The sequence below is a fragment of the Nyctereutes procyonoides genome, unplaced genomic scaffold, assembly GCF_905146905.1.
Source record: "Nyctereutes procyonoides isolate TBG_1078 unplaced genomic scaffold, NYPRO_anot_genome, whole genome shotgun sequence".
NCBI lineage: Eukaryota > Metazoa > Chordata > Mammalia > Carnivora > Canidae > Nyctereutes > Nyctereutes procyonoides.
The window spans coordinates 4,856,347-4,869,134 of NW_026575029.1; the positions used below are offsets into that span (position 1 = coordinate 4,856,347).

The 12,788-nt window shown below is 45.7% G+C and overlaps 1 protein-coding gene across 1 annotated transcript in view; it reads left to right on the plus strand.

Moving 5' to 3' along the window:
• Positions 1 to 381: 381 nt before the first annotated feature.
• The window catches only part of ENPP6 (ectonucleotide pyrophosphatase/phosphodiesterase 6), a 111,406-nt gene continuing 98,999 nt past the window's right edge, over positions 382 to 12,788 (plus strand). The window contains exon 1 of the mRNA XM_055315710.1: positions 382 to 631. Coding sequence (XP_055171685.1) covers positions 391 to 631 — 241 coding nt within the window. The 5' untranslated portion in view covers positions 382 to 390. The remainder of the gene's footprint in view (positions 632 to 12,788) is intronic.

Here is a 12,788-nt window from a genome sequence, read left to right on the forward strand (position 1 = left end):
TTTCCTTGGCTCCACCCTTTGGTTAGTTTGGCTGTGAAGTTAGTGTGGACGTGTGTCATCTTCTAAAATTCCACCTCTCTGCGGGTGCCTGTATTTCTGGAACTCTCATCCCAAATCATAAGGTGCCCTCTGTCCCCTGGTGTGGATTCTGGGTTGTCTGTGGACCCAGGCTCTCCGGAGGAGTGGGGGCTCTGGGCTCTCCAGTAAAAGGCAAGCATCAGTGCTTTTTAATAGGGGGTGCTGTACCTTTAAATCCTGAAAGTGAACTTGGCTGGGGAAGGCCAGCCAGTCAAGGTCCAGCCCCTAGAAGAGAGAAGAGCTCCAGATTCCCCATCCTCAGCCTTTGCAAGGGGAAGGCTGTGCCAGCCGGGTGGGCAGGCTCCTGGCAGCATGGCCCTGAAGCTCGGAGCCCTCCTGCTGGTCCTTGTGCTCAGCCTGGCGCAGCCAGCCACAGGGGGCCGGAAGCTCCTGGTGTTTCTGCTGGATGGTTTTCGCTCGGACTACATCAGTGATGAGGCCCTGGAGTCCTTGCCTGGTTTCAAAGAGATCGTGAGCAGGGGAGTGAAAGTGGATTACTTGACACCTGACTTTCCCAGTCTCTCTTACCCCAATTACTACACCCTAATGACTGGTGAGTACTGGATCCTCCACTGGGTGGACGCCTGGGGAGGTGGTGGGGGTGTGGGCTGGAGTCCAACAGGGAGCAGTTAGCTCCTGGCATTGAGGAGCTTATTTAAATGTTCAGGTTGCCCTCATCCTTTGGGACACCAAAGTTCTTGGCTGAGACTTCTTTTTTCACAGTCGTGTGAGTCTCCAAAAGCTATGCCAAGGTCCTGCCCTGGTGCGGAGGAACGGAGAACCACATGAATAGGTGATTTTAAAAGTAGTTATTTGTGCCACAGATAAAAATTCGAGGTAATGCCATACTTTCTCAGTTCAAGGTAGAAAGTCAACAGGTCTTCGTGTGTTTGTACCAAATTCCCTCTGTCCCTTTTGCTCCGCACTCATCTGTCATCCGGGAGGTGTTTATCAATGTGCTCGACTATGAAAATCACACATAGGATTCTTGGATTACGTGGAGAGAATCTGTAGGTTAGCAATGCCACTTGCCCCTCTTTTGTCTTCTTGGGTCAGGTAAAATGATGGGGAGATGAAAAAAAAATTGCTTTGCAGTTCAGATTCCCATCTTTAACTTTTAGGATCTATTAAAACAAAACAAAACAAAAACCTAGCCAACCCAGAGCATGCTTGGGTTTGGGAAGTTGATTTTTGCCTAAAAATGATCTTCATCAGGGTTCGCCGGAATGCCAAATGTGATTGTACAAACTCAGTCCTCTATCTGTGCAATAGAATGTACTTTCTGCTCTCACAGTTGGATTCCCAGCTTCCAGTTTATTTTTTAGCTAACCTTTGTGAGGGCCAGCAAGAGGCTCTCAGAAAGAATTTAGCAAACCTTCCAGGGAGGCTGTTAAGAATGCACTGTTATTGCTGCTTATGCAGGACTTAGCTCCGTGCTCTGAGCACAGGGAAAACTCTATAAATTATGTTAACGGGAAGGGGGTGGGAACTCTTGTATCTCATTATGGATCTCTACACAGCGGCAAACCCAAAGGAGTCTGGAAAGACAAATTGATATCTCTGACTTCATGCATGGATACTGGATACATGTGTACATAATAATGCCATAAAATTAAGGGAGGAAGATACTTTGGAGGATTCAAAATGAAAGCATGGGGAGAAAAAAAATCCAGACGGCACACAAGCAAGGAATTTATTTGCTTATTTTTAATTTCCCCCAACAGACAAACAACCAGCATCTGTAAGATAAAGAGGATGAACAAAAGTCCTCTCGTCCTCACTTGGCATGCTTCTCCCCTTGCAGGGAGTCGGTTTGCTGGCTGCTGGGTCACACATAGATGTCATTGTGTGTCACAGCCTGACTTCAGTTCTGTCCTGGGACTGTCACACATACAGACCACCCCTACTCCAGTTGTCTTTCAGAGCCTTGCTGGGAGATCCAATTCATAAACTGCCACGTGCAGTTTTTCTCCATCAGAGTGGAAAATGAACAAAATCCATTTTAGAAAGTCAGGCTCCAATGAGGAAAAGGGGGCCGTTACAGCCTCTACAGAGAAAGCCAAGCCAGTGACATGGTCTTTTGTTTGTCAGACCCACATTCCTGATATTGGCACAAGGAATAATTGGCACAAAGCCTCAGTCATGCAGAGACACACCTTCTTCTCAGGCTAGGGGTGTTTTCACTTGTCTACTCATGACAGAAGAGCCCTTTCCATGGTGGGACACGCACACCCATGAGTGTTCGGCAAAGATCTCACCTTCACTTTCAAACTGAGCCTGGCCCAAGGAAACCACAAGAGCTCCATATGTGTTATGCCTAAATATTTTTAGATGATAAAATGTATTATTTGAAAGGCTTGCTTACGTAGATGGTCTCAGTTTTATACAAGCAATTTTTAAAGAGATTATTTATTTAAGAGAGAGAGAGAGAAAGTGCGTCAACAGGAGGGATAAGGAGAGACAATCTCAAGGAGACTCTGAGCTGAGCATGGAGCCCCAAACAGGACTCGATCTCACCACCCTGAGATCATGACCTGAACTGAAACCAAGAGTTCGATGCCTAACCTATTGAGTCACCCAGGTGCCTCTATGAAAGCAATATTGTACACAGAAGGTGTCTAGCAAGGCTCATGTTCAAGTACACATATCTTTGGGTTTGTCTTGTACCTATTGAATGAACATATGCCTTTGAACGGGACTGGGGGCTGGGAGGTGCCAAGCTATGAAGCTGGTATCATCTCCACTGCCCTGGAACTGACTTGGGGCTACATTTAGACTATTCCTCCCAGTATCCATGCTTATTTTTCTACCTGATGCTGAAAAATTTCTCTGTTTTCATTTAAGGAAGGATATATCCATTGGGAGTTGTACTTAAACATATGGTTTGAGCATTTGAGCATTTTATGAATCGACAAAAGAAGTATGCTGGATCCCTTTGGTACTAAAAGATATACTGTTATAAGGTTCATTGGGATTTCTAAGAGAGACTATGATCTCACTTCGTTACATAAATTACTGCCCACAAGACATAAAGCCTTTGGCGTTCTTATCTTTGCATAATGAAGAATATTAGGTTATCGGCCTTGGGATTGGGAAAGCTTGGTTGGGGTCCTCTCGGGATCAGGATGGTGTTGGACAACTTTGGGCAGCCCGCTGCACTGCCCTGAGCCTGTTCACTTCCATGTCCCAAGTCAGGTCCCAAGTCAGGCCAGATGCAGATATGAAAATAAGAAGTGCATGGAGAATTTGAAAAAGTTAGGACTGGCACCTCTTGGGAGGTCTAAATAGAAGAAATTCACCAAACGACTGAAACTCTAGAGGGAGAATTTTTTGGGAAACCACATGGATGGTAACGGGGAATGAACAGTTGTGGGATGCGTAAGGAGCCTGGGAAACCATCTAGCCCAGTCATTGCCATGAAGCCACTGTGGCTGATTCTTTTTTCTCCTTCAAAATATATATTGATATCAGGACAAATATGAACAAAATTCCAATAGTGATCAAGAAGATCTATTAAATAACAGATTGGTAGGGTCACACAGAATCTTAAAACAAGGCCTTTCATCCAGGAAGCCCACAATCAAGTTGAGGAGGAGAGACACATCAGATACATAATATTATTCTAAAATGAATGAAAAGGGCTGAATTGTTTCCCTCCAAAATTTATGTATGGGAGTCCCAACCCCTAGTAGCTCAGAATGTAATGCATGTGAAGATATGGTCTTTGAGGAGGTGAGTTGAAGTGAGGCTGTTTGAGGGGCGGGGGGTGTAATAATCCAATATGACTGATGTCTTTTCAAAAGAGGGAGAAATACCAGGATAAATGTACACAGAGAAAAGGCCATACGTGAGGACACAGTGAGAAAGCGCAATCTGCAAGCCAAGGAGAGGGGTCTCACCAGAAACCAAACCTGCTGGCACCTAGACCTTGGATTTCTAGCCTCTAGAAATATTGTTTGGCTAGCCAGTCTGTGGTATTTTGTTATGCAGCCCTATCTAGCAAAAAAAAATACACAAAGGACCAGAGGATACTTTCCTAATATGCTACAGAAGGCCAGAAGGGAGGAGAATTTTCTTCCTAGGAGCAACACGAAGCATTTTGAAGGAGGTGGACTCTGAGCTGGAATAAAGAGCTACGAGCATGGCATGCATATCGTTATATCTTACCTTTCCGAAGAGCTGTGTGTGGATCAACTTAATTTTAGTTAAAACACAACCACAGTGTAAACACAACCACTGCTTTGCTTTCTGTTTTAATCTCTCTTACTGTGGTTCTTGTTGCAAAGTTATTCTCTCTGAGGTAAATCCACATTTTAATAAAGTTTAACATAAAATCCATGGATGAAAAGCAGTGATGTGTTTAATCCAGAGCATGGGTTAAGAGAAAGTGTTGGATATTTTTGAGGAAGTAGAACTTGGCATCATTTTGTCAAGGCCAAGGGCAACATTTGTTTGTAATTCTTGAACACTTCTGATTAAGCATTTGGGGAAAGCGGTCCAGAAACGTCCTGAGTAGTGGCAAAGCTGGTCTAGAATTTAATCTTTATTGAAAGTAATCTACCAAGAGACAAACATATGCTGAAATTAGTTTGTTCTGCGATACGTTATTATCAGTTCAACATTTAAAACCTAAAACTAGTAAATAAAGTATAGGGAGGTTGGGTGCCTCACTCCAGACACCAAAGAATTTCAGTAACAAGATTGGAGAGCAGGTGTCAGAAGCCAGATTCTCACAGTAATTAGCAGGGCTCTGACCCCAGTTCTGGAGTGGCCAGGAGGTCACACACAGGACCTAGGACCCAGGGACACAAGTCTCCTCAAGACCAGTCCAGGAGGCAATAAGAGTCTGAATAAAGGTGTTTATTGATCTACTGGAATCAAAGCAAAACCTAGGATATCAAGCATTAGAATTAACATTTGTGCCAATGTGTTTCCTGTTGCACTCCTAGAAATTACACAGAAACAAATTCTTTCCAGATATCAAGGATCCAACATTCTGGAGTAAGAGATTGCAGGATAAGGTACGCTTCTCCCTGCTTTTGTGAAAATAGCTGATTTAAATTAAAACCGGCTGTCACTTGGACCAACACAAGTTAATGCAGAAAGTACTCGAGAAATCACATTTTGTAAAAAGTCCACATCCTCAAGCTTCTGGGGAATTCAGGTTTTAGTTGGTGGGCTTGCCGTGGACCTTTACAGCCCCACAGCAAAAGCAGTGTGGACGCGGCCTCCGGGGCTGCCTCTCCTCCCCTTCCCTCAACAGCAGCATCTGCTCAGGGATATTGGCCCCAGCGTGTTAGCTTCCCTCGATTTAGAAGCCGCCTTGCATGCATGATATTTGGTATGCCCGCTACTTCTCCTCTCTTTCTCTCTTGTACAAAACCCAATTCCACTTTCATTTTCACCAAAGACCTCCTAGTGGTCAAGTGTCAATCCTCAGGCCTCCATTTCCGGCCCAGGCACAGTGCTTGGCCAGGCCATGCTCCCCCTTCCTGACAGCTCCCTCGGTTTCCTCTGGCTTTACCCACCGTTCCTTGGGCCTTTCCCTTATTGCTCCACATCTTCCTTCCCTCCCTTTCTCCCACAGCCTGAGAGGGCTGGACTTTCAAGGTCAATGGCAAAGCCTGTACTGCTCCTACTCCATCTCTAGAGCCTGCTCTTTTGGTTGCCCAGAGCTCCCTCCACCCTCTCTACCTTCTGTCTGGCTCCACAGACAACCAGAGTCATCCTTGCAACATGCATCTGATCATGTGGCTCCTCCATGAAGACCCTCGAGTAGATCCTGCTTTCACCCCGTAAAATCTGAAGTTCTTTCAGAAATGGTCCCATATGGCCATCCAGTCCCTTTCCGGCCTCATTCCTGACCCTCTCCTCCTTGCTTCCTCACCTGTTCCAGGCACATGGCCACCTCAGGACGCTTGAACTTGCTGTTCCCTCTGGCTGGAATGCTTTTCCCCAGAAATACCCAAGGTTTGCTCCACCTCTTTTTTCAGATTTCATTCCCAAAGTCACTGCAGTGATCTGCCTTCCCCGCCCACTACTTGAAGAGCCCACCTGACTCCATCATTCTCTCCTTTCTCCCTCTCCTTATATTTCATCTCTGCACCATGGATTATTTATCTGCCTTCTTCAGATAAAATTCATTGTTGTGAAGCAGTATTACAATAAATGATTAAAGCATTCAGAGTTTCAGAGAACTTGTCAATTATTATTTCGGTTCTAGATATGCCTAAACTAGTAAGAAGGAAAAACACCTGAAATTATGTTTTGCTTTATGAAAGTAATTAACAGCCATTTAGGAGAACTGATTACTAGTTATGTCTAATAATCTTATATATCTCGAAATATGTCATCAATTTTGTTTTAAATTTTGACTGTAAGGTTGGAGGCAGCAAGAGGATTACAAGGAGAGCCACCCATGAGGAGGGGTTGGCCAAAGTAGAGGATCAAAGGCCTGGGGTAATGAGGAGATTTAGCCAGAAAACTAATCATCAGCATAGCCAAAGAGAGAACCTGATGTCCACCAAGGTAGCTGAAGCCAGGAAAGCAGAGACAACAGTAAATCATGAATAAAGCAAATGGTTCAGAACCACTTAAACATCTGTAAGAGGACAGTGAAGGCCAAGTTACATGTGATCCTGGCTATTGGACCCTGGGATGGGTCTGGCAACTGAAAGGGCTGGTAGGGCCATCTTTATATTCTGAGCCTCCATCCCAGATTGCTTAAGTGACCAGGCTGTGAACACAGGCATCATGAGAGGTTCTTCAGACATTTGAAAACATGAGGTAGCATTGTGGGCTGAATTGTGTCCCCCTGACCCTGCAAGTTTATATCTTGAAGTCCTAACCCTCAATGCCTCATTTGGCAATGAGTGTCTTTAAAAAGATAATTAAATGAAAATGGGCTCATTAGGGTGGGCCCTAATCCAATATGACTGATATCCTTGCAAGAAGAGATTAGGACACAGACAGGCCCAGAGGGAAGACCATGTGAAGACACGGGGAGAAGACAGCCATCTAGAGGCCAAGGAGAGAGGCCATAGAAAAGGCCAACTCTGACGACACTTTGATCTCAGACATCTAGCCTTCAGAATTGTGAAAAATAAATTTCTGTTGTGTAAGCTACCTGGTCTGTGGTACTCTGTCAGGACAGCTCTTGGGAACAAATACAGTCGGGATGGTGACACAAGTCGGCTGAGGGAGGAATGAGGTATTTTTAGACAGACCTCTTCTATCCCCCAACTTACTGAGAGTTTCTGGTGGTTTCTGCCTCCAAATTGAGTTAGTCATGGTGCATCAATTTCCTAGGGCTGCTGTAACAAATGACAACAGATTGGGGTGGCTTAAAAGAACAGGAATTTATTCCTTCATGCTTCTGGAAGCTGGTGATCTGATATCAAGGTGTTGGCCAGAGCCATGCTCTCTCGGAAGACTCTAGGGGAGAATCTCTTCCATGCTTTTCTCTTAGCTTCTGGTGTTGCCAGCAATCCTTGGTGTTCCCTGGCCTGTAGATGCCTTGATGTCTCCCTCTAGCCTCTGCCTCTGTTGTCATGTAGTGTTCTCCCTGGGTGTCTCTGTGTCTCTTCTTCCAAGGACACCAGTGATATTGGAGTAGGCCTCATCCTAATGACTTCATTTTACCTTGAATACACTTACAAAGACCTTGTTTCCAAATAAAGTCACACTCACAGGTATTACGAGATAGGACTTCAGCATGTTCTTGGGGAACACCATTCAACCCCTGACATGGCCAAGTGGAAAGAGCTGAGAATTTGCCCCAGAAGACCTAATTTCATCTGCTCTGTCATCTCTGAACTTTCAGGATTTGAACAAGTTCTTTTGAGTTTCCACATTATCTGTCATTGGATAATGGAGAGACGAGTAATAATGGAGAAAGGAAAACTAACCCAGCCGGCCTGTTGGAGGACAGAATGAGGCACCTCGTGTAAAGCCACCATTTACAAAAACTGAACCTGTTACACACTTTATCACTAAGATTAGGCTAAATTATGTTGTAGTGACAAGCTGTATCAAGGCTTACAACCAAGGTTTATCTCTCACTTGTGTACATGGACTTTAAGGATTAGCTCTGCCCCATTTCCTCTTTATTTTGAGACCCGGGCTAGAAGAGCAACTTCTATATGGGATGTGCTGCTCACATGGCTGAGGGAAAAGGAGAAATGTCAGAATGAGGTGGTGATGTTTAGAACCTGGGCTCAAGGTAGCACAAGTCAACCCACTCACTCCATTGGCCAAAGCAAATTATATTGCCAAGCTTGATGCCGGTAGGGATGCATATATTAGGGATGCATAATCCTCTCAGAGTGGGGGCAGGAGGGGTAGGAATGATCTTGAACATTAATGCACACAAAATGGGTATTTGTTGCATTTTATGGAAAGCTCATGGGCCTTAATGAAAAGGAATGGCATAGAGATCAGTGCCTGCAATGCAGGGGAGGGAAGTATTATTGGGACTTACAATGGGCTTGAACATTTCCACGTAGAAGGTGGATCTAGAACTAAATGTCGAAAGATGAGTGGACAGATTTTTGGCAGGAGATGGGTTTTGGGCCAGATCTTAAGAAAAAAAAAATCTTTTAAGCCTGTGAGATGTGAGGGCTGTAGTGTAGACAAATCAGAGAAGCATAACAAGGCAGGTGAAGGGGCGCTAAACCCACTCACCCCTTGGGTGTGGGTTGAAGGGCTAGAGAGAGATGGATTTGCTTAAGAAAAAAAAAAAAAGACATGCAATTGATAGGATGCTTTTGAAAGCTAACTTGAAAATAACCAGGAAGCTCCTCCTTTCTTCCTTTTCCACTCCAAACATTCAAGCATCTATTCTTTGTGTTGGGCTTTAAGGGAGGAGTTGAAGGAGGCAGCACTTGCTGATGCCAGTAGGGCACTGAGAGGGTAGGAGGAGTTAAGAGGAAGGGAGCCCAGATCTAATTCAAGACCAGAAGGTATTCAGAGTGGGGAGCTCCTGTGAGCAGAAACCAGAGATGGGAAAGTTTGGAGGCCTATTTGGGGGAAGTAAATTTTATCAGAATAGATTTCAAGTTGGAGTAGGATATTCACCTAGAGTTGGCCCTATAGGGGATCAGAGACAGTGTCCTCAAGGAGAGTTCCAGAAACATGTGGAATAACCATGAGAGTAATAGAAAATGCTCCTGCGGATCCCAGGGGACCCCCAGTGAATGGACTTCTTATCTCTCTGCTGGGCCCAGCCTGGTGGAGATTTCTCACAGATAGACAGTTAAATCTATCTTCCTATCTGCATGAACTTTGTCTACATTTTCTCCCTTACTTCCCAGGGACACCTAACCATATCTTTCCATGTTTCAACTTAAAACTACAGCGTGTATAAGGGGTCCTGATCAGACTGCCTACAGCCCAGAAGCAGGCTGGCTAGGTAAAGTACGGGGCAACAGAAGCATGAAGAGCACTAACCGGCTCATGCCCAGAGCAAAACGTGTGTTCCAGGAATTTACAAAAATAATCTTTCCTGGCACGTCATTATTTAAGCTCCCATCAGCAGACCTCTCTACAGCAAAGTGCCACTTTTCAAAAAATGTGTTTCTCTTGGCTTCCATGGTGATGAGAGGGAGTTCTTGTTAGATGGCATTCAGCTGCTGGAACCTTACTCCCCGAAGAAGGGAATGGTTAGGGTAGTGGGTAAAGCTTAAAAATGTGGTGAAAGCTTTTGATTATAATAACAGCAAACCCTTTTCCAGAAGGTTCACCCCCACAGTCCTCAAACCATGGCTGCTCTTCCCCCCTCCTTCCTCTCACCCCAGTGTTGATTGATAGGACCATATTCCTCCTGCCAAGGCTTCTGGGAGTTTGGTTGAACCATGCCGCTCTCAGTACCTGCCTCATCATGAGTGATGTGCCAAAAATGGGTTCAAGGACATTTAAAATTATTTTGGAGGGAGCCTGAGTCAGTGTGCTAACATTGATTTCAGAGACATTTTAAATAACACATACTCAAGTTTCAGAGTCCTCTTCCATGAATAGGGCCATTGTGTCCACCATCTCTCCCAGGCGGGGACCTGGGGCAGGTCTGGGGCTCTTCTGGATCCTGTGTGTAGCATTTGGCTCTTGTTGGATATTGTGCTCGATCATAACCTACTCTTACCTTCAGCCATTTCCATAGCAGGGAGAAAGGGTCTGGTAGACAGGTCATGGAACCAGGTGGATCAGTCTTACTTGGACAAAGGGCTTCTCAGGCTGAGATCGTGAACAGACTTCTGGTTGGGGTTACTACAGATATTTTACCCCTTGATGAAGTAACTCCCCCTGGATGTCTGCCTTTAAGGGCGAGAGCTTCTGTGGTTGCCAGCTGTGTGGCAGGACGACAAGTGGGGTCACCATGAGAGTGCATGGAAATGTCTGTGGCAGAGTGTCCCAAGCCGGGTGCTGTGGGCCACGAATGGGTTGCAGGTGTGCCAAGGGGTCAGGTCCCCTGCTCGGTATGAGCAGCCTTCTGTGTTCATCTCACATTATTCAACGAAAATACTTGATGGGAAGCAAGTTAGGAAGTGCTGGTGGACCAGATAGAGCTCAGCAGGGAAGGCAGGGGGCCAGGTTTCTTCTGACTCTGCCATGACCCTCCTGGACATTGGCAAAGTCATATCATCTTCCTAGTCCTGAGTTCCCACAGCTTTAAGATGAGAGGCCTGGGAAAGAGGAGCCCTGGGGTTAACTGTGCACTGAATGGGTGCCAGCTATATGCTGGGAATGTTCTAAGTGCTCTTTTCTAGGTGCTGGGAATAGTCATGTGGCTCAAAGGAGATCCTCAGGGGTGGCGGTGGGGCAGAGGGAAAGGGTGATCGAGTGGGGTTCTCAATGACATTCTGCATCCTTCTCCTGTTATGATCACAGTGAGTCCCCCTTGACCTCTTCTACAGATTTGAAGAAAGTTGTCTGTAGTTAACCCCACAGGCTGCTCATGGCCCCTGACAAGGACCCTGGCCTGAGGGGAGGGTGAGAGGCACAGATGGAGGTCCCCAGGTCTATGGATGTAGTGCGTGAGCCACCAATAGAGTTTGCCTGAGAGGGTCCCTGGGCCTTGGCCCTTCTTCCAGATTCTGCACACAAGGCATATAAATTAGCCCACTGGCTCTGCAGCACATCTAGTTTTCTCTGAAAAGTTATCTATATGTATAAGAATTTGGCTTTCTCAGATGGACTTGAGAAAACATTTTGCTTAAATGGTTGAAGGCAAAAGCCTTAGAGAAACATAGGTGTTTGAGAAAAAAACCCTCAAATATTAGGCTTCTAGTCATTCACTAGCAGACCATAGACCAGGCTAAAAGTGCTCCCAGCCTGTGCCAGCCCCTGGCCCTGTAGGGGGATAGGTAAGGAAAGCCTATTAAAGGGTTGTCCTGTTGGGCCTACCCCCACTGGCCATGTGAGCTCCCTTTCTGGGCTTTGGTGAGCTCTCATTGGTAAAGGAGGTTGACCCCCTCTAGGCCACACCCCTGACCAGCAAGACAACCCACCATGAGTCCACCAAAGAGGGCAGATGTAAGGCTAGACCCGTCAGGCCATGAGGGCACCTCAGAGAAGTTACCAGGGTCTACACTCCTGCAGAAGGCCCCCAAGCCACTCACCCTGAGATGTTCCCAGCAGCCAGGCCACGCACTGTGTATGGGTGGTCAGTGATTTTAAAAACTTTACACACATGTTCTCCCAGTCTCTGGTCACAAACCCTCTCTCCCACCCTCTGTCTGGGCAGGCCCCACCAGGAGGCAGGAGGCAACAAGCAGTGCCCACTGGAAGACACCACCATTCAAGGTCATCAGGCGCCAGCCAAGAGTTTTTGCCAATTGGAGGAAAATCATATCTTTAAAATTACATAAGAAACTAGAACCATGGTTCACTCTTAGAGTGAGATGAGAGTGAAGATGGGAGGGGAGATGTCTTATTGCCTGTCTTTTGAACAATATGATTTCTCTGTTCAAAATATTAAATGAAAAATATATCCATATCCAATGGGACTTGCTCATCTCTAGTTGAGTAAGCAGACATTTGAATTTAACATTGACAAAGCCTCCTGTTTACTTCAGGATGCTGTAACAAAGAACCATAGGTTAGACAGCTTATGAACAACAGAAATTTATTTTTCACAGTTCTGGGGGCTGGAAGTCTGTGATCAGCACCCCAGTGTGGTCTGGTTCCAGTGGTCTGGTTATGTGTTGCAAATGACCATTTTCTCATTGGATCCTCACAAGGCACAAAGAAGGGGAGAGAGTTCTCTGGGATCCCTTTTATAAGGGCACTAATTTCATTCATGAGGGCCCCATCCTTGTGACCCGAGCACCTCCCAGAGGCCCAGCCTCCTAATAATATCACATTGGAAATTAGACTTCAATATATGAATTTTTCAGGGAGGCAAACATTTGGCCCATTGCACTGCCTTTGTGACTTAGAGAAATATATTCACACTAAAAAGGTTTTTAAAAAGATGTTTTCTATCCTAGTATAAAGCAGTGTTTTGTGGTTTGGTTTGGTTTTCTCAGTCTGCATTGCAGGCTTGCAAACAACAACCAGCCAGGATCCATGGTCAATACCCATGGTTAAGGCCGCTGTGATCATCCTTCCTGCAACACTGTCACCTCATGGGAGCTGCCACCGCCCCTCTGAGGAGCAGGACTAAGGACAGCCTGTCAGGCTCCGCTTGTGTCTAGCCTCTGAAGGCCTCCCGCTAC